General features: G+C 43.3%; 2 protein-coding genes across 10 annotated transcripts in view; one reads left to right on the forward strand and one right to left on the reverse strand.

Annotated features, from left to right (window-relative positions):
* The window catches only part of ENOPH1 (enolase-phosphatase 1), a 31,824-nt gene extending 30,020 nt beyond the window's left edge, over positions 1-1,804 (reverse strand). The window contains exon 1 of one of the 2 annotated variants that reach the window (XM_010358928.2): positions 1,505-1,804. Coding sequence is in view for 1 of the 2 variants with exons in the window: in XM_010358927.2 (XP_010357229.1) it covers positions 1,476-1,559 (84 nt within the window). In the remaining variant the exon portion in view is untranslated. Of the gene's footprint in view, positions 1-1,475 lie in introns of both variants that reach the window. The other variant, XM_010358927.2, reaches the window with a different exon arrangement.
* Positions 1,805-2,527: 723 nt separating this feature from the next.
* HNRNPDL (heterogeneous nuclear ribonucleoprotein D like) lies at positions 2,528-9,233 on the forward strand. 8 transcript variants are annotated; one of them, XR_747495.2, is made up of 9 exons: positions 2,663-3,146; positions 3,941-4,109; positions 4,208-4,369; positions 4,839-4,970; positions 5,136-5,250; positions 5,802-5,972; positions 6,314-6,406; positions 6,773-6,877; positions 7,560-9,233. XR_747495.2 is itself a non-coding variant. In XM_010358922.2 (8 exons), the coding sequence occupies exons 1-7, from the start codon at positions 2,704-2,706 to the stop codon at positions 6,382-6,384; spliced, it is 1,263 nt and encodes a 420-aa protein (XP_010357224.1). In that variant the 5' UTR covers positions 2,528-2,703; the 3' UTR covers positions 6,385-6,406; positions 7,560-9,233. The 8 variants fall into 8 exon arrangements, 5 of the variants coding, with proteins under 5 accessions (XP_010357224.1, XP_010357225.1, XP_030772079.1 ...); XM_010358922.2 differs by lacking the exon at positions 6,773-6,877 and having other exon boundaries at positions 2,528-3,146; XR_747494.2 differs by having other exon boundaries at positions 6,314-6,877.
* Positions 9,234-22,178: the final 12,945 nt, after the last annotated feature.

The following is a 22,178-nucleotide window of genomic DNA, read 5'->3' on the forward strand; positions in this document are numbered from 1 at the left end:
CTCCCTTCCGTCCCAACTACTCCTGAGGCTGGGGCAGGAGGATGCCCTAAGCCCAGCGAGGTCGAGGCTGCAGTTAGCTGTGATCGCACCACGGCACTCCACTCCACTCCAGCCTGGGCAACAGAGTGAGACTGTCTCAAAGAAAAAAAAAAAAAGCCTCATTCACAGTTAATTTTTTTAAAAAAATGGAAACTAAAATAGAATTTAAAACCCAAGCTGCTCAGTTTCTCGGAAGATGGATTTTTCCTACTTCGTAATATACTTTGTATATCTCGACTACGATTGTGTATGCAAGCACCTCTAAGAAGTACTTGTATCTACAATGAATTCTTTTTTTTTTTTTTTTTTTTGAGACGTAGTCTCGCTCTGACGCCCAGGCTGGAGTGCAGTGGCGCGAACTCAGCTCACTGCAAGCTCCGCCTCCCGGGTTCACGCCATTCTCCTGCTTCAGTCTCCCGAGTAGCTGGGACTACAGGCGCCCACCACCACGCCCGGCTAATTTTTTGTATTTTTAGTAGAGACGGGGTTTCACCGTGTTAGCCAGGATGGTCTCGATCTCCTGACCTCGTGATCCGCCCGCCTCAGTCTTCCAAAGTGCTAGGATTACAGGTGTGAGCCACCGCGCCCGGCCTGCAATGAATTCTTAAACCTCAGGGAGCCAAATAAAAAGACAAGGCCTGAGGAATTCTTTCAAAAATTAGAGTAACATTTCATATTTACTTATTCTAACAGACAAAGAACAAAGAAGGAATCCGCTAAGTTGTAAGCTGAGGTGCAGACAAGTGCTGGTTCACAATGACATCCTAGAAGGAATGCTCTGCATAAGAGCTTTAAGCGTCTACGATTTTCTGAGGAAAGTGAACGGAATCTAAACGTGTCCTGTCGCTCAAAAAAATCAGCGCTGTGGACCACAGAGCCTAACAGAGTAAAATAATACAGCGTGTAGTTTGGCCACTAACAGCAAGAGTGGGAAGGGACAAAGAGGAACCTTGATTGCCCGACACCAGGGCCACCTGAAGACTCATCTTGACACTTCAGTCTTTCCATTTTGAGATTAGAAGCTTCAAGGACCATTAAATCGCTGCCGCTGCCACAACAGGCCCGACGGAGCAGAAAGGCTGCGCTCACCGGCAAAAGTAACCGGGTGCACACCTGCCGGGTGGGGAGGCCCACACGGTCACACCCCGCCCCGGCTTACCTACCCTTCGGCGATTTTTAGCGTCAACTTCCATCCCTTCCCACCCGTCTGGATCCAACCAAGCCCAAGGGCGGGGGAGGGAGAAGCTAGTGCCGCGAGGAAAAGCATCCCCGCAACCCGCCGCAGGCTTTCTCTCCTCCCTCCCCATTCCACAGAAGACGCAAAGCCACATCGCCTCTCCTAACGCTCGTCTCTAATGCAAGGCCTGCAATACTTAGAAAAAAATAGTAACTGTTTTTAAGGAAAAGTAACATCCCCGCTCCCTTCCGCCCCTCACCTTCACGAAAGCAATCGGGGTTGTGGTACCTTCGATATCTAACAGGATCACGGTGACTTCGGCGGGGACCGAAAGCACGACCATTTCCCTACCGGATGCTACGGGACTCGGCCTGCAGTCGGGGAGGGTGGAGGGCGGCGCCGGCTGCGGCTGCGGCTGCGGCCCCCGGTACCGTCCTGGGCTTCCGACGGCCCCGCGCGATGTTGGAGCCAGCGACCAAGTGCAGACCGCCGCGCGTAGGGAAAACACCTCTGCACACCTGGAACTGGAAAAGGCGGCCGCCCAGGAGCCCCTGAACTCGTGAGCAGGACGGGGCAGGAGCCCGAGACCACGTGGGCACGAAAAGGGGCGGGCCGTGCTGCGTTCGGCGGGGCGGGGAGGGCGAACGCCCAGCGCCGATTGGTCGCCGTCGGGCTTCCAACGCGATCCGTCAAAATGGGCCTCGCGTGGGCGGGAACAAAGCAGCGAACGCGGGAGCAGGGTGCGCGAGAGCGCGCCCACCGCAGACAGGTTGAGCGAGCGGGAGAGGCCCGGGGCACGTGCAGAAGGGAGCCCCGCGAGTGGCGCGCCGGGGATGTGAGTGCCCCTTGTCCTCTACTGCATCCAGCCCCCTCCCCGCCCACCGCCTCCGTCTTGGCATAGATACAGTCATCTGGCCAGCCTCCGCCCCTCCTCCCGGCCTCAGCCTGCCAGAGAGGCCGCGCGAGGCTCGGGCTTCGGCCGATCAGCCAGGAGGCCTCGCTGCGCCCCCTCGGCCCGCGCGCCAGTGGCCACAGCGGAAGAGACGCCCGCGCTGCGCTGCCCGGAGGGGCCGTCGCGCGCTCGCTTCCTGTTCGGCTGGTTTCTGCCAGCTCGAGGACAAAACACGCGTGCGCGCGGCGGGCTAGCGCGCTCGCCGCCTCAGTCGCCAACGCCGGGCGCAGTCCGCTTTTTTCCGGAGTAGCCCGGCCGCGGTGCTAGTCGGTAGCAGCGGCCGCCGCAGCGGCTCCGCACTGGCGAACCGAGGGCAGAAAAAGGCGGGGTTCACGGCTCTTTGGTAGGAGTGGGCTGGACCGGACGCCAGAGACAAAGGCTCCCAAGGCAAGAGGGACTGTGGCCCTGCGTCGGCTCTGTTCGGGACTGCTGACCCCAGGACTTGACGCCCCTTCGTTTTTCTCTTCTGATTCTTCTCTTCTCCCAAGCCCGCATCCCCTCACGCGTGGCCTCTCTCCTTGCCGGGAGGGCCGCGATGGAGGTCCCGCCCCGGCTTTCCCATGTGCCGCCGCCATTGTTCCCCTCCGCTCCCGCTACTTTAGCCTCCCGCAGCCTCTCCCATTGGCGGCCGCGGGCGCCGCGGCAGCTAGCCCCGCTCCTCCCTTCACTCGCTCCCAGCTCCGCCCGGCAGGGGGCGCGCCGGGCCCAGCGCCACGTCACCGCCCAGCAGCCCTCCCGATTGGCGGGCGGGGCGACTATAAAGGGAGGGCGCAGGCGGCGCCCGGATCTCTTCCGCCGCCATTTTAAATCCAGCTCCATACAACGCTCCGCCGCCGCTGCTGCCGCGACCCGCACTGCGCGCCAGCACCCCCCTGCCGACAGCTCCGCCACTATGGAGGATATGAACGAGTACAGCAACATAGAAGAATTCGCAGAGGGATCCAAGATCAACGCGAGCAAGAATCAGCAGGATGACGGGTACCGCACGCTTCTTCCCCCGCTCCCCCTCCCCCAGCGCGCCGCACGCGCCCTTCGTCCCTCGTGAGCCGCGCGCTGCCCCCATTCTTTCTCGGAGTCGATTCCCCGCGTGCCTTCTGGGCTCCACTAGCTTGGAGGGAAGAGGAAAGTAAGAGATCGAGGGGGTGACTGGAGAGACCCGGGAAGAGTGGGGGAAGGGCGGAGGGGTTGGAGGAGGAGGGCGGCGGCGTCTGTGTCCCGAGCGCGCAGGCGCCGCGTGGGACCGGGGGGGAGGGGCCGGCCTCCCAGCGCTGCTCGCTGCAGCTGCCGCCGCCTCTTCGTTGTGTCTCTTATCACTCGGCGCGATTTTCCTGGGAAGAGTTTTAGAGGACTCTGAGTTCGGGCACAAGCAGGCTACTGGTACCCATGTTCACAAAACGTATTATGATTGATGAGTTCTCTGGGTGGAATGTTGGCTTGACAGCTGAGGACGAGGATGGACCTAAGATAAGATGTGAGGGATTCATCTAAGAAGTTGGGCCTTCTATCTGAAGGAATCTGGGCAGAACCTTTACTATATTTTATTGGTCTCCTTTGAGTTTTGCTTTATGTAGTGCGGAGAGCGAGCTGTCCGCTGGTTTGAGTAACTTTGTTGGGAAATTGGGATTTTTGTGTGACATAGATTAAATGTAAACATGGATTAAATTGCTTACACTTAGGGGGTAAATGTCCCTGTTTTTATTCCACGATTTAATTCCAGAACTGAAGGATCATTTGAGTTATTGCTAATTTTTTAAAAAACCTTTTATTTCTAGTAAAATGTTTATTGGAGGCTTGAGCTGGGATACAAGCAAAAAAGATCTGACAGAGTATTTGTCTCGATTTGGGGAAGTTGTAGACTGCACAATTAAAACAGATCCAGTCACTGGGAGATCAAGAGGATTTGGATTTGTGCTTTTCAAAGATGCTGCTAGTGTTGATAAGGTAGGAACTGTGTTTTGCATTGTGCTGCTTTTGTGGTGTTGTGCACATTTTTCTGGGGGTTGTATGCTGCTGTCAGATTAAATAAATCTGTCTTGTAGGTTTTGGAACTGAAAGAACACAAACTGGATGGCAAATTGATAGATCCCAAAAGGGCCAAAGCTTTGAAAGGGAAAGAACCCCCCAAAAAGGTTTTTGTGGGTGGATTGAGCCCGGATACTTCTGAAGAACAAATTAAAGAATATTTTGGAGCCTTTGGAGAGGTGTGTGATTATGTTTACACAAGTTAAGCTTGATGTGTTTATAAAATGTTTAATCCTGGTCCGATTTATACAGGGCAGATTCATGTTTCGTGTGAGGGTAGGATTAAATGACTGCTCAAGTCGCTTCCAGGGACTGTACCTTGATTTGATTGCTGCTCTGATGGAAACCCAACTATCTAATTTAGCCAAAACATGGGCACCTAAATGTGGTCGGTGTTTGGACTTGTTAGCTAGTGGCATCTTTGGGGTACAAAATAATATTAAAGGATGTTTTGTTTTTGTCTCAATTGCTTCAAATATACAGCAAATCACTGAAGGTTGATGTTGATCATAAAGCAGTGATGTCTGTATAGAAGTCACCTGTTAATAACATGTTTAAGTTGAAGCCTGAAAAGTACCTGTGGCATTCTGACACTCTGGTAGCATTTTACAATTATGGGATGACCTTGAGTGTGCATCTCGATTTCAGATTGAAAATATTGAACTTCCCATGGATACAAAAACAAATGAAAGAAGAGGATTTTGTTTTATCACATACACCGATGAAGAGCCAGTAAAAAAATTGTTAGAAAGCAGATACCATCAAATTGGTTCTGGGAAGGTAAAGCCATTTAAGTACTTTAAATGAAAATTTTAAGGTTTTCTTTTCTCTTTTTTATTTTTTTACTTTTATTTTTTGAAATTTCTCAATGTGAGAAAAATAAAATGATTAAATTTTACAACTCGGGTAAAAATTCTATTTTTGTGTTTTTTAATTTGTTTATAGTGTGAAATCAAAGTTGCACAACCCAAAGAGGTATATAGGCAGCAACAGCAACAACAAAAAGGTGGAAGAGGTGCTGCGGCTGGTGGCCGAGGTGGTACGAGGGGTCGTGGCCGAGGTGAGACTTAATTCTTGGAATATGACTCCATGGTTTAAGCCGTATACTGCTAAATATGAGTAGTTCTGTATGAAACTAAAACTTTAAACTTAAAACAATTCCAACGGGAGGAAAACGTTCAGCTTAGTGGGGGTTGTGTGTGGTGGTTTTTGTTGTGAGCTCACTGGTTTCAAAAAACTGTTAAAAGTATGGTCACTTTGACAATTAGTGTCATCACTGACAGGAAAAGTGTACCATTACATGATGCATCATGGCGTGGTAGGTTTTCTTGGGCAGGAGTCCTTGTTTTAAACAGAACAGTATACCTGTCTTGAGCTTTAATGGAAAATTGAATGATTTTCCATTAAATTTAGGAAGTTTGTTACTGGCACAATTGGACTTTCTACCCCCTTTTTTTGTAACAGTTGGAAGAATAGTTTTTCAAGCAGATAGCAATATATATGTCCATTCTGCCCTTTAAGATTTGCAGAGTGAGAGACAAGAACTCATCATTTTATGTTAGAATTGGGGGTCAGAAGTTGTTTCCTAACAATCATTGTGCATTGTTTCAGGTCAGGGCCAAAACTGGAACCAAGGATTTAATAACTATTATGATCAAGGATATGGAAATTACAATAGTGCCTATGGTGGTGATCAAAACTATAGTGGCTATGGCGGATATGATTATACTGGGTATAACTATGGGAACTATGGATATGGACAGGGATATGCAGACTACAGTGGTAAGAACATTTAACTTAATTTTATAAACCAGTGGTATTAAAATTCATTGTTAACATATAGTCCTGTTCTGAAATTGTGTGTATGGGCTTTCTGTTTGGAGTTAAGTGTTAGAGGCATGTTACAATCATAGGGTGATTATACTAACATAGCCTGGTGGTTATAAATGAACTAGGATGTATGATTTACGACTAGCTTATAATGGGTGTTAAAATATCTTAATATTTTAATACTTTTTATTTAGCATGCAAAGATTTGTAGATTTAATTGTTTCTCAGTGTATTGTAAAGAAACAGTTTTGTAGAAAACTAATATCTTAATGAAATTTGTGTTTTCAAAATAGGTCAACAGAGCACTTATGGCAAGGCATCTCGAGGGGGTGGCAATCACCAAAACAATTACCAGCCATACTAAAGGAGAACATTGGAGAAAACAGGTGTGTATAAGAGTACAGGAAAACAGTAGAAATGTCTAATTTAATTTAAAGATCAATAGACAAACGTAAAAACAAAATACTATGTAGCCTGTTTTTACTAAATTGTTGATTTTTTTAAATTGCTTTATGAGCCTGTTTTGCCTAAAGTGTCTATAGATCTTTAACTTTAAAGTCTTATCTCACTTTCTTTAGTATTGCAGAAAAACTTAAGAGTTTTTCTGTTTGCTTTTGTGTACCAGGTGGTCTAGAGGAATAATTAAACATTTTAGAACTATTAACAGGTAAAGTACTGAAATGGGTACAACTTAAGGAAAACAAGAATGTTGTCTTCTAACTCTGACATTATACCTTGTTTGTACCCGCCAGCGGGAACTTCATTGCAGGCCGTGTGTCACCCTGACCACGTCTATCTCTGGGGGTCGCACGTTGCGGGCAGAGCGCAAGGCATACACCAGAAAACGCTGTCCTGTGGTATGGTCTCTTCCAACTTCATGTACCAGCGTAAAGATTAAAGTGGAAAACTTCAGACTTTGGCTTCTTTTTTAATCTTTTTGGAGATTAAGTGTCTAAACTTAACTTAAATGGTTTTTTACAGGAGTTAAAATACATAAATGCCTTTTTACAGCTTAATCATTTTGGTCTTCTGTTTAGTGTTGTATTTCAATTGTGGAGCCTCATTTTAAGTGTTCATTCTTTTAAGATTTAATGCTTGCTTTTTCTTTTTATAGCTAATAGTGAAATCTACAAACCAAAACAAGAACTTTTAAATCTGGGATATAAATTAAAGATCATATGCACAATTCAATTTATGTTCTTGTAATAATCTTATTAGAAATTGGTGTTTCTGATAGCATTTTACTTGGGTTACTAGAGATGCTTCTAGTAGACCTTCATCTAGCATAGTTGAACGTGTGAATATGGGAAGATTGTATTCCCAGATTCTTTCCTGAATAGATTTGAATTTAATATTATTTGGGAACTCCAGGGTGAGTTTATTGACTACCCAAACTGTATTTTGCCAATAAATATGCATATGATCTTTAATTATTGAAGAAAAGAATAAAGTGAGGACTTAAAACAATTCATGAAAGTGGACCTTTAAAAGCTTGTCAGAGTTGCACAAATCTAATTGGTATTTTGTTTTTGTTTTTAGGAGGAGATGTTAAAGTAACCCATCTTGCAGGACGACATTGAAGATTGGTCTTCTGTTGATCTAAGATGATTATTTTGTAAAAGACTTTCTAGTGTACAAGACACGATTGTGTCCAACTGTATATAGCTGCCAATTAGTTTTCTTTGTTTTTACTTTGTCCTTTGCTATCTGTGTTATGACTCAATGTGGATTTGTTTATACACATTTTATTTGTATCATTTCATGTTAAACTTCAAATAAATGCTTCCTTATGTGATTGCTTTTCTGCGTCAGGTACTACATAGCTCTGTAAAAATGTAATTTAAAATAAGCAATAATTAAGGCACAGTTGATTTTGTAGAGAGTATTGGTTCATACAGAGAAACTGTGGTCCTTTATAAATAGCCAGCCAGCATCACCCTCTTCCCCAATTTGTAGGTGTATTCTATGCTCTTAAGGCTTCATCTTCTCCCTGTTAACTGAGGTTTCTACCACACCTTTGAACAATGTTCTTTCTCCTCTGGTTAGCTGAAGACTGTCCTGAGAGGAAGACGTAAGTGTTGTGATTAGTAGAAGCTTTCTAGTAGACCATGTTTCTTCTGGATTGTAATAAAATTGTTAGTAGTTCCTTTTACTTTGTTCCTGTCTCTGGAAAGCCATTTTTGAATCACTGATTACTTTGGCTTTAATCAGTGGTCACCTAGTAAAAGCTTTGTAATCATAACACAATGACTTTTAATTCTTGATAAAAATTCAGATGCACACAGGAGCACTGTAAAACTGGTAGGATCTAGGGTTTAAGAGCATTTAAAGTAATTATAACTCAAGGATTTTGGTAGAAAGGTATGAGTGTGGTCAAAAGTTAGATTAAAATTAGAAACGGCAAAAGATTTAGTTGTGTTGTTTTCTCACAGTCACCACAAGATTGAACAAAATGTTTTCTGTTTGGGCATTCTGAGGAAGTTGTATTACAGTTAGCTGTTAATGCTGTGTGAGTTTAGAAAAAGTCTTGATAGTAAATTAATTTTTAACACAGTGCATGAACTGAGTAGTTAAACATTTCCATATTCAGACATAGGAATAGTGGAAAAGGTATCTTAGGTGTGTCAGTCAATCCAAATGTGACTTGAGTCATTACAGTGGACCCTCTGGGTGCACTGAAAAGCCGTTTTATATCCAAGTTTGAGAGGACCTGGAATAAATAGCTTTGAATTTTGCATTCAGTGTAGTTGGATTTTGGGACCTTTGCCTCAGTGTTAGCTACTGGGATTGGCAGATGTGTTTGCAGGCAGAGTAGTTGATTTCACACAATGGGCGATCTCAAAAAACTGGTGTTTTTTATGCTGATGAGCCCCACCTTTTTTTTTTTTTAATTTGGTGCTTACAACTTGGTTACAATGATTGTACTTTTTGGGCTATCAAGTTATAATGCTCTTGGCCTTTTTTTGCTGCTGTTTTGCTATTTGTTCTCACACACACCTAGGCCAAGTACCAGTGCTGGCTGTTAGAAGGGATTCTTTTCATTCAACATGCAACTTTAGGGAATGGAAGGAAGTTCATTTTTAAGTTGTGTTATCAGGTGCAGTGTCTAGGGTAGTGAATCCTGTAAGTTCAAATTTATGATTAGGTGACAAGTTGACATTGAGATTGTCCTTTTCCCTGATCAAAAAATGAATAAAGGCTTTTAAAACAAAATCCAAACTTTTAATCAAGTCTTGATATGTATGACTGAGAAAAAATATATCTAGAGATGATTGAGATGTTTTACAAAGAATTGAAGGGAAAATAAGAATTCACTTGGTTTTTTTTGCAGGGGCTTTGAACTCTAGATTTAATTCAGATATCAGGGCCTATCAGTTCACCAACTGATGCAAATTTGAATAGATACTCTTAGGTTAAGTGTCCTAGGTTGGATGAACTGTGAAGCTAGTATCAAGATCTCATTCCCAAACATTAATTTAGAACAAAGTAATTGGACAAGTTTATTGGGGAGGGGATAGAAATGAATTCTGAAGTACCTATAACAAATAGTTTGTATGTTTTCATACATCGTATTTGCCTTTTGCATTGTTTAGACCAAATTCTGTGTGATGTTATCCTAACAAAAGACCTTAGTAATTTCATTGGTTAACGTGTTAATCTATAATCTCGCTCATTTTTATAGTATGAGGACTATTAAAATGAGATGTCTGTTGGGATGCTAGCATGGATAAGCATAGCTTATTCCATTACTCTTCAGTGCATCTTTTCGTAATAGCAGAGATCCTCACTAATCTTCACAAAATGTAATATAAGGGCATATCTGAACAATTAAGCCACTTGCCATTACCAAGATTTGATTTAATGTCAATCAGGATGCTAGGCTGCATGCTGTAGATCATGCCTGTATTTCCAAGTACTTTGGGAGGCCAAGGCAAGTGCATTGAGTCCAGCCTAGGCAACATGGCAAAACCCTAGTCTCTACAAAAATTAGCTCAATGTGGTGGTGCACACCTGTAGTCCCAGCTACTTGTGCTGAGGCGGGATGATTGCTTGAGCCAGGGAGATGAAGGGTGCAGTGAGTCATGTTCGTGCCACTGCACTCCACCCTGTTTGACAAAGTGAGACCCTGTCTCAAAAAATCACAGGATGCTAAACTTCACCAATTAAAAAGCTGACTAAGTTGGCTGGGTGCAGTGGCTCATGCCTGTAATCCTAGCACTTTGGAAGGCCAAGGTAGGTGGATGGCTTGAGTCCAGGAGTTCAAGACCAGCCTGGCCAGTATGTCAAAACCCCAACTCTACTAAAAATACAAAAATTAGCTAGCTGGGCATGGTTCTGCACTCAGGTGGGAGGATCGCTGGAGTCCAGGAGGTGGAGGTTGCAGTGAGATCTGTGCTCCAGCCTGGGCAACAGTGAGAACCTCTCAAAAAAAAAAATGACTAAGACCAGGTGTGTTGAGCTGCAGTTGAGCTATGGTTGCTCCATCACACTCTAGCTAGCCTAGGCAACAGAATGAGACCCAGTCTCAATTTTTTTAAAAGGTGATTCGAAAACATGTAAGTGTATGAATAATTTTAGTTATAGCTGTGTGTGTATACCATTTCAATTGATTCTAGTGTTGAGTAGTTACAAAGAGTCATTCATAGAAAACCCCCTTAAACTTACAGCCAAATAGAGTTGGCATCTAATCCGTGGTTTCAACTTTTAAGCAAAAACAATGCAAATTCTATATATTTTTTATAGTCACTAGAAAATATTGGGGGTTTTTTTTTGGAAAATACTGTCTATAAAAATATAGGCTGTTCTTTTAGGATTGATTGGGGTCTTAACATTTGTCTTGAAATAGATTAGATATGGAATTTCAGCAAGATTTAGTTAATATCAAAAAATACACCTTTGATTTTACTACTTTTTATAAACTAGGAAAGGATATAGTGATGTTCTGGGTGTTACAGAGTAATGCTGAACATTCTGAAGACCTTAACTTCTGCTGTTCTTCCCTCCCCCGCCACCCTCCACCCCCAACCAGAATGAGCTTGGAATTGTGCTGTTGTTTGGTTTTTCTTTTTTCCTTCCCTGAGTTGGAGTTTCACTCTTGTTGCCCAGGCTGGAGTGCAGTGATCTGATCAGGGCTCACTGCAACCTCCCCTTCCCAGGTTAAAGCGATTCTCCTGACTCAGCCTCCCAAGTAGCTGGTATTACAGGCATCTGCCACCATGTCTGGCTAGAATTTTTGTGTTTTTAGTAGAGACAGGGCTTCGCCATGTCAGGCTAGTCTCGAACTACTGACCTCGGGTGATCCACCCGCTTCCACCTCCCAAAGTCCTGGGATTACAAGCATGAGCCACCGTGCCCTGCCAGAATTGTGCTATTCTTAAGTGTCAATTTAATCTCTGGTTTTACCGTTTAAAGATATTTACCACTTCAAAGAGACTTAACCACTCATAAAGAGATGTACCCATTCGGGGAACTGTATCATAATCTTAGAGGGTGGTGAGACTAAAGTGTAGTTTGAAAAAGTATATTCAGCTGGACGCAGTGGCTCACACCCGTAATCCCAGCATTTTGGGAGGCCAAGGCGGGCGAATCACGAGGTCAGGAGGTTGAGACCAGCCTGGTCAGTATGGTGAAACCCCATCTCTAGCAAAAATTAGCAGGGCATGGTGGTGGGCGACTCTAATCCCAGCTACTCGGGAGGCTGAAGCAGGAGAATCACTTGAACCTGGGAGGCAGAGGTTGCAGTGAGCCAAGATAGCACCACTGCACTCCAGCCTGGGAGACAGAGCAAGACTCTGTCTGAAAAAAGAAAAAGTATATTCAACATAATCTTGTCACTTAAAATCCAAATAACCAAAAAGGCTAATTTTGGTTTCTTAAAGACCAGCACAAGCTAGAAAATGTGAGAAACTTTACTTGCAGGCAAGTTTTTCTCATACTGTTCCAATGGTAATCTCCTTTTGGGAGTCTGACCAAAAGTGAATTCTCTTCAAACCCAAAAAATACATGTCTATAAATATTTTCAATGTAGTTTCAGGAAAATTAGAGACTTAGAAAACTGTTCTAAAATGCTCTTGAAGCTGTTGGCTTTTATGGTAACAAACTGACTAAAATTGAATTTGTTGTAGTTGATGAGGTTGCACAAAGGGTTTCTTCATATGCTCTCCACCTTCCACCTGAGTATTTGTATTGGCTGATGAACACTGATAGGCGATTGTTTTATTGATGACAGAGTCTCACTCTGTTGCCCAGGCTGGAGTGCAGTGATGCCATCATGTCTCACTACAGCCTCAACCTCCTGAGCTCAACCAATCCTCCCACCTCAGCCTCGCATGTAGCTGGGGCCACAGGCACATACCATCATACCTAGCTAATTTTTTTTTATTTTTAGTAGAGATGAGGTCTTGCCATATTGCCCAAGTTAAAGCCTTTTTTTTTTTTTTTTTTTTTTTTGTCTTGGAGATAGGGACTCACTATGTCGCCCAGGCTGGTCTCAAACTCCTTGGCTCCAGTGATCCTCCCACTTAGGCCTCCCAAAGTGGGGAGATTACCAGCATGTGTCACCACATCCAGCTTTAGCTTTAATCCCCTGATTTTAAAATGGGGAAGTCAGCTAATTGAATGTACCAATGCTGATTACATTCTGCAGTCTGTTAAACTATAAAACTCCTATCAGGCATACTTAACTTTAAGCATTAAGATTGGTCAGTAATCTTTATTATTTTTTTATTTTTGTTTATTTTTATTTTTATTTATTTACTTATTTTTTTGAGACGGAGTCTCGCTCTGTCGCCCAGGCTGGAGTGCAGTGGCGAGATCTCAGCTCACTGCAAGCTCTGCCTCCCGGACTCACGCCATTCTCCTGCCTCAGCCTCTCGAGTAGCTGGGACTACAGGCGCCCGCCACCACGCCCAGCTAATTTTTTGTATTTTTTAGTAGAGACGGGGTTTCACCGTGTTAGCCAGGATGGTCTCGATCTCCTGACCTCATGATCAGCCCGCCTCGGCCTCCCAAAGTGCTGAGATTACAGGCGTGAGCTACCGGGACTGGCGGTCAGTAATCTTTTATACACTTGGTTTCTGAGTGTTGAGATCTATTGTAGCAAAGTAGGATTATATTACAATTGATCCATTCTTGTTCCTCTAATGGAATTTGAGCCTGGATAGTCTGGAGCAACTACTCTTCCCATGAAAGACATGGCCTATGATATTGACTCACTATTTAGATTGCCCTTGGACCATGAAACATCTGGGGCATATATGTTTTTCATAGACACTGCAAGCAGAGGAATGAAAGGAGGGTGTGAGTAGTGGGGGTTAAATGATATTATAGAATAGTTTCAATATTTCATTACCAGGAAACCCTTTAAATTTCTTCTCCCCATAGACAATGTGTTTTGAATGGCTTTACTTATCAAATATATTGCTCTCATTATGTAATAACATTTCTATTAATCAAAGATATATAGCTGTCGGAACTTACAATGTGATAATCTACATCATACCAGGTTAATTTATTGGCAGCCAAATCAAGAATATTTCTGTTAACTTGTGTACATTTTTTAATGATATATAACGTCTAACAGGCTTTTAAAATACCAGAAACGCTGGCTGGGCATGGTGGCTCACACCTGTAATCCCAGCACTTTGGAAGGCAAAGGCGGGTAGATCATTTGAGGCCAGGAGTTCGAGACCAGCCTGGCCAGTATGGTGAAACCCTGCCTCTACTAAAAATACAAAAATTAGGTGTGATGGTGCATGCCTGTAATCCCAGCTACATGGGAGGCTGAGGCAGGAGACTCGCATGAACCTGGGAGGCAGAGGTTGCAGTGAGCCAAGATTGTGCCACTGCACTCCAGCCCCCAGGCGACACAGCAACACGGTCTCAAAAAAAAAAAAAAATTTAGAAGTGAGAATAAGAGGCAACATTTCAAGAGGTAATGGCTTAAAATTTTCCAGAAGTGACAAAAGAATCTGCAAATTCAATATACCCTACAATTGCAATTAAGAAAAATAAAAATCTCCATGAAGATGCACTATGGCAAAACCAAAAAAATCAACAACAAAATCTTAAAAGCAGCCACATCTAGAACCAACTACCGGTAATCAGGAAAAGAAATAAAGGCACATGTTAAACTACCATGAAGATGCAACCATCCAAATATAAAATGTGGAAAATTCGTAAGAATGTCCCATTTCTTCAACAAGTAAATGACATGAAAAGAAGTGGGAAATGCAGGTGGATCTAAGATTAAAAGAGACATGTTAAGCAACCTTTATTATAGTAAGCAAGAATATAAAGTGCAAATTAATGATCAAAAAGACAAAGGATCCAGCGTGGGCAATAGGGCCAGACTTTGTCTCAAAAAAAAAAAAAAAAAAAAAAAAAGGGTAAGTGTGGGCAAGGAATGTGGAGAAAAAAAAGAACCCTTTCACACTGTTTGTGATAATGTAAATTAGTACAGCCGTTATGGAAAACAGTATAGAGGCTCCTCAAAATATTAAAAACAGAGCTACCATATGATCCAGCAACCCCATTATTAAGTATACATCCAAAGAAAATGAAATCAATATGTCGAACAGATATCTGCACTCTCATGTTTATTGCAACATTATTCCCAATACTCAAGATATAGAATCAACCTAAGTGTCCATCATCAGAAGAATGGATAAAGAAAATATGGTAGGGCTAGGCACGGTGGTTCACACCTGTAATCCCAGCACCTTGGGAGGCCAAGGGGAGTGAATCACCTGAGGTCAGGAGTTTGAGACCAGCCTGACCAACATGGCGAAACCCCAAATTAGCCGGGTGTGGTGGTGTGCACCTGTAGTCCCAGCAACTCAGGAGGCTGAGGCAGGAGAATCACTTGAAACCAGGAGGCGGAGGTTGCAGTGAGCCGAGATCGTGCCAGTGCACTCCAGCCTGGATGACAAGAGTGAAACTCCATCTCAAAAAAAAAAAAAAGATAAAAAGAAGAAAATTCCCAAATCTGTGACACCATGGATGAACCTAGAAGACATTATGTTAAGTGAAATAAACCAGACACAGAAAGATGAACACGTTCTCATTTACATGTAGAATCTAAAAAAAGTTGATTTCACAGAAGTAGTTAATGGAACAGCAGTTACCAGAGACTGGGGAGGGAAGGGAGAAGGAGGGGATGAGGAGAGGATGGTCAATGGGTACAAAGCTGCGATTAGGAAGAGTAAGTGTTGGTATCCTATTTTACAGTAGGGTGACCACAGTCAAAAATAAGGTATATCTCAAAATAGCTAGAAGAAAGGATTTTGTATGTTCCCACCACGAAGAAATGATAAATGTTTGAGGTGATGGGTATTTTAATTACCTTGATTTGATCACAATGTATACAGGTATTGAAACATATTGTATCCAATATGTACAATTATTGTGTCAATTAAAACTTTTAGCCGGGCGCGGTGGCTCAAGCCTGTAATCCCAGCACTTTGGGAGGCCGAGACGGGCGGATCACGAGGTCAGGAGATCGAGACCATCCTGGCTAATACGGTGAAACCCTGTCTCTACTTAAAAATACAAAAACTAGCCGGGCGACTAGGCGGGCGCCTGTAGTCCCAGCTACTCCTGAGGCTGAGGCAGGAGAATGGCGTAAACCTGGGAGGCGGAGCTTGCAGTGAGCTGAGATCCGGCCACTGCACTCCAGCCTGGGTGGCAGAGCAAGACTCCATCTCAAAAAAAAAAAAAAAAAAAAAAAAAAAAAAAAAAAAACACACAAAACTTTTAAAAATTAAGTACAAATCATTTTTATTATGACATTGTACAGGTTTTATGGAAAATAGAGAGTTACTTCCCCATGTTTGAAGAATTCCCATCCTATGAGTCATGGTGTACCAAGAGTACCACCCAATATAGAAATTTAAAAATCACTTTCCCCGGCTCCCTGATACCCAGAGCATAGACATGTTAACTCAGCTCTATCGATTAGAATTCTCTTGCATTGGACTTTGAGCCTGAAGCTGGTGAATCAAAAGAAGTAGGAATTTCGTGGAATCAGTGCTGGGATAGGGAGCAGCCATGGTGGCAATGAGTTTTCAGAAGAAGCAGTGGTTCTAGCAACAACATCCAGTATCTATACTGATAATGTTGAAAGGAGTAGCATCTGTGTGTAGCAAGACAGCAGCAGCAGAAGCAGCAGAAACAGGTGTCTTTATGAATCCAGTTCTGGCGTGATTTTGGAAATATTTCCTGGATGAGAGTTTCCAAGTGTGGCTTTCCAACCCCCCTGCAGAGCCTGAGATACCAAAATAGTCATTATTAAAATCACTCTTAGCTAAAACAAAGACAAATAAAAAACCCATGGGAATTAAGAATGGATATTTAACAAACATATTAATCAGAAGCACTTCCACAATAGCAGAGTAAGGACATCCAAAAATCTGCTCTGTCAAAGTGTGTCTGGAATTGGTTCCTTCCAGTGGGTTCTTGGTCTTCCTGACTTCAAGAATGAAGCTGTGGCCCCTCGCCAGGAGTGTTACAGTTCTTAAAGATGGTGCATCCAGAGTTTGTTCCTTCAGATGTTCAGATGTGTCCGGTGGGTTCATGGTCTCCCTTAACTTCAGGAGTGAAGCCACAGACCTTCGCAGTGAGTGTTAGAGCTCTTAAAGGTGACGCACGTCCAGAGTTGTTTGTTCCTCCCGGTGGGTTCGTGGTCTCACTGACTTCAAGAGTGCAGCCACAGACCTTCACAGTGAGTGTTACAGCTCATAAAAGTAGTGAGGACCCAAAGAGTGAGCAGCAGCAAGATTTACCGTGAAGAGCGAAAGAACAAAACTTTCACGGTGTAGAAGATGACCGTTGGGGTTGCCACTGCTGGCGCCGGTGGCGAGCTTTTATTCCCTTATTTTGCCCCGCCCACTTCCTGCTGATTGGTCCATTTTACAGAGTGCTGATTGGTCCATTTTTACAGAGTGCTGATTGGTGCGTTTACAAACCTTCTGCTAGATGCAGAGCACTTAATGATGTGTTTACAATCTTTTAGCTAGACAGAAGAGTTCTCCAAGTCCCAGCCCACCCGGAAGCCCAGCTGGCTTCACCTCTCAAAAGCAATGAGGACAAGTGGCAAAAATGGTCAAAATCAGCATTTTCAGAACTCTGGATAATAGTCTTGCAACAATCCAAGGAGTACCTTTTTTCAAAGGCTTTATTTCAAGGCCAGGTGTGGTAGCTCATGCCTATAATCTCAGCATTTTGGGAGGCTGAGGCAGGAGGATCACCTGAAGCCAGAAGTTCAAGAGTATCCTGGGCAACATAGAAAGATCCTATCTCTACAACAAATTAAAAAAAGAAAATTGGCTGGGCGTGGTGGCTCACGCCTGTAATCCCAGCACTTCGGGTGCGAGGATCACGAGGTAAGGAGGTCAAGACCATCCTGGCTAACACGATGAAACCCCGTCTCTACTAAAAATACAAAAAATTAGCCAGGCGTGGTGGCACATGCCTGTAGTCCCAGCTACTCAGGAGGATGAACCAGGAGAATCGCTTGAACCTGGGAGGCGGAGGTTGCAGTGAGCCAAGATCGTGCCACTGCACTCCAGCCCGGGTGACAGAGCGAATCTCCATCTAAAAAAAGAAAATTAGCTGGGCATGGTGGCACATGCCTGTAGTCCCAGCTACTCAAGAGGCTAAGGCAGGATTGCTTAAGACCGAAGTTAGAGACTGCAATGAGCAATGACCATGCCACTGCCCTGCAGCCTGCCAGGACCACAGAGTGAGACTATCCTCACCCCCTGGCCCCCCCAAAAAAGGGTTTTATTTCAATAAGAATAGGGAGCTTTGTGTATTCTCATCCTCCTCTTTCCAGCTCCATGGTAGCCTTGAAAACCAACATCTCTGCAACTACAGTGAGTACAAAAACCAGATGTTTAGGAACCACTGGGACACAACAGATTTAGACCATCCCACAAACACCAATTCCTACAGAATTGCAGCTATTTGACTTACCTGGTAATTCACTGAAACAAGCTTTATACTCAAATTTGTCCTTATCTCACCTGACTCAGAGCTCGCTCTATGCAAAAAGCCATAGCCCTAGATTGAGTCTCAAAAACATTCGATGGCAGTTGTTTAACATCACACCCATCTGAGGTGGCAATATGAGTTAGGGCTAATTAGAGACTAACAAATAAAAAAAAGAAATAAATAAAAACTGGGGAATAAATTATCCATTGAGGGCTTTAAAAATCTCCAACACATTATTGGGACTCTAGAAGTCCATACTCATGGCCAGAGCTGTACACATGCCCAGGAAACAGCTGAGAACGGGCTAATCTTTCACTGCTGCTTGACCATGAGGGTCTACACAAGCAGGAAGGGAAAGCTAAGGCAGAGTTGTTACCAGCCTGCTGGAGCATCAAAGTCATACCCCAGTACACTCAGAGAGCCCCTCAGCAAAGGCTTGGAGTCTTACTGCTTCAAAGCATTTAAGGAAAACACATTAAGTGAAATTGACAGAGTTGAAGAACAACAGTTGTAAACAATGAAACTTCATTTTCAATAATGGATAGAACAACCAGGCAGAAAATCAACAAGGAAACAGAAGACTCAGAACAACAGACTAAACACTAAAACAACCAGACCTAATAGACATCTATAGAACATGTCTCCCAACAATAGCAGAACACATATTCTTTTCAAATGGACATGGAATATTCTCCAGCATAAGCTGTATGCTACATTATTTTTTTTTAAAAAGCCTGAATTTATTTTGAAGTCATACAGAATATTTTCTGTGACCACAATGAAATCAAATAAGGACTTAAGGAAATTTGAGAAATTCACAAGTATGTGAAAATTAAACAACAAACTCCAAAATAGCCAATAAGTCAAAGAAGAAATACAGGAGAAAGTGAGAAGTAATTTGAGATGGATGAAAACTAAAACAGCTCTGGGCACGGTGGCTCTCGCCTGTAATCCCAGCACTTTGGGAGGCCCAGGTGAGCGGATCACACGGTCAGAAGATTGAGACCATCCTGGCTAACACAGTGAAACCCCATCTCTACTAAAAATCTAAAAAAAAAAAAAAAAAATTAGCCAGGTGTTGTGGCAGGCGCCTGTAGTCCCAGATACTCGGGAGGCTGAGGCAGGAGAATCACTTGAACCCAGGAGGCCGAGCTTGCAGTGAGCCAAGGATCGTGCCACTGCACTCCAACCTGGGCGACAGAGCAAGACTCCATCTCAAAAAAAAAAACAAAAACAAAAACAAAACTAAAACAGCATATGAAACTATGGGATCCAGCTAAGTTAGTTCATGGAGGAAAATATATTATTTAATTTAATTAATTTATTTATTTGAAACAGAGTCTCTCTCTGTTGTCCAGGCTGGAGTGCAGTGGCGCAATCTTGGCTCACTGCAACCTTTGCCTCCCAGGTTAAAGTGATTCTCCTGCCTCAGCCTCCCAAGTAGCTGAGATTACAGCTATGTGCCACCATGTGAGCTTATTTTTGGTATTTTTTGTAGAGACTGAGTTTTGCCATGTTGCCCAGGCTGGTCTCAAACTCCTGGCCTCAAGCTATCCACCCACCTCGGACTCCCACAGTGCTGGGATTACACGTGTGAACCACTCTGCCCGGCCTGACATCTTGCTTTTTAAATAAAATATTAGGACTGGGCACAGTGGCTCACACCTGTAATCCCAGCACTTTGGGAGGCCAAGGCAGGTGGATCGCTTGAGGCCAGGAGTTTGAGACCAGCCTGGGTGACATGGCGAAATCTGGTCTCTACAAAAAATACCAATAATTAGCAGGGCCTTGGTGGCTTGTGCCTATAGTCCCAGCTATTCAGGAGGCTCAGGTGGGAGGACCACTTTACCCTGGGAAGCAGAGGTTGCAGTGAGCTGAGATGGCACCACTGCACTCCAGCCTGGGCAACAGAGTGAGACCCTGTCTCAAAAAAATAATAATAACAAAATAAAATAAAAAGTAAGATGTCAAATCAATAACTATTTTTCCACTTTAAGAAACTAGGAAAAGAAGAACAAATCAAACTCAAAGCCAGCAGGAGAAATGAACTAATAAGGATTAAAGTGAAAATTAATGATATAGAGGATATAAAAACAATGGAGAAAATCAACAAAACTAAAAGTTGGTTTTTGAAAATCAACAAAATTGACAAACCAGTAGTTATATTGGCCAATAACAAAAGAGAGAAGACTTAAATAACTAAAATCAGGAATAAGAGAGGAGACATCAAGAGAGACCTTACGGAAATAAAAAGGAATATAAGAAAATACAATGAACAATTGTATATCAACAAATTAGATAACCCAAATGAAATGGGTAAACTCCTAGAAAACAAAAACTACTGAAATTAACTCAAGAAGACATAGAAAATCTAAAGAACTCCAGTCTGGGTGATAGAGCAAGACCCTGTCTCAAAAAAATAAAGTAAAATAAAAACTAAAACAAAAAGAAAATCTGAATGGATATATAACAAGTAATGAGGTTGAATTAATAATTAAAAAAAAAAACTTTCCATGAAGAAAAGCCCAGGACTAGATGCTTCCGAGGTGAATTTTACCAAAATGTTTAAAGAAGAATTAACACCAGTTCTTACAAATTCTTTCAGAAAACAAGAGGGAACTCTTTGCAATTCATTCTGTGAGGCTAGTATTACTCTGATATTAAAGAATAATATAGACATAACAAGAAAACTGCAGACCAGTATTTCTTATGAATATGTACACAAAAAGTATCAAAACAAACCCCAAGCCTGGGCATGGCGGCTTATGCCTATAATCCTAGCACTTTGGGAGGCTGAGGTGGGTGGACTGCTTGAGGTCAGGAGTTCGAGACCAGCCTGGCCAACATGATGAAACCCCCATCTCTACTAAATATAAAAAAATTAGCCAGGCACATTGGCGCATGCCTGTAATCCCTGCTACTCAGGAGGCTGAGACACGAGAATTGCTCAAACCCGAGGGGTGGAGGTTGCAGTGAGCCAAAATCACGCCACTGCACTCCAGCCTGGTGACAGAGTAAGGCTCTGTCTCAACAAACACAAAAGCAAAAAACCCTAAAACTTAGGAAACTGAATCCAGCAACATATAAAAAGGATTATACACGATGACCAGATGGGATTTATCCCAGGAATGCAAAGTTTGTTTAACATCTGAAAATCAATATACCATACAGTATTAATATAAAGAAAAACCACATGCTAACCTTAGCAGATACAGAAAAAGCTCTTGACAAAATATAATACCATTCCATGATAAAAACAAATACACACAACAAACTAGAAATAGAAGGTGTTATCAAGTGAATTGTGTTCCCCCTTCAAATTCATATGTTGGAACCCTAACCTCCAATGTGGTTGTATTTGGAAACAGGGCCTTTATGGAGGTAATGAAGGTTAAATGAGGCCGGGCACAGTGGCTCACACCTGTAATTTCAGCAGTTTGGGAGGCTGAGGTGGGCAGATCACTTGAGGTCGGAGTTCGAGACCAGCCTGGCCAACATGGTGAAACATCGTCTCTACTAAAAATACAAAAATTATCCAGGCATAGTGGCGCACACCTGTAATCCCAGCTACTCACGAGGCTGAGGCAGGAGAATCGCTTGACCCCAGGACATGGAGGTTGCAGTGAGCCGAGATCATGCCACTGAACTCCAGCCTGGGTGACAGAGCGAGACACCGGCTTAAAATAAAAGAAATAAAGGTTAAATGAGATCATATGGGTGGGGCCCTAATCTGAGGGGACTACTCTCATTATAAGAAAAGGAAGAGACATCAGTTCTCCCCCACTTCACCAACACAAATGCAGAGAAAAGGCCATGGGAGGACACAGTGTGAATGAAGCCATCTACAAGCCAGGAAAAGAGATATCAACAGAACCCAATCCTGCTGGCACCTTGATCTTGGGATTTTAGTCTCCAGAACTATGAGAAACAAATGTATGTTGTTTAGACCACCCAATTTGTGGTATTTTCTTATGGTAGCCTGAGCAGACGAATGCAGAAGGAACTTCCACAACCCAATAAAGACTATCTAAAAACAAACCCACAACTGGCTGGGTGCAAGGGCTCCTGCCTATAATCTCAGCACTTTGGGAGGCCAAAGTGGGAGGACTGGTTGAGCCCAGGAGTTTAATACCAGCCTGGGCAACATAGGGAGACCTCATCTCTAAT

The sequence above is a fragment of the Rhinopithecus roxellana genome, chromosome 2 (assembly GCF_007565055.1).
Source record: "Rhinopithecus roxellana isolate Shanxi Qingling chromosome 2, ASM756505v1, whole genome shotgun sequence".
In the NCBI taxonomy this organism is placed as follows: Eukaryota; Metazoa; Chordata; class Mammalia; order Primates; family Cercopithecidae; genus Rhinopithecus; species Rhinopithecus roxellana.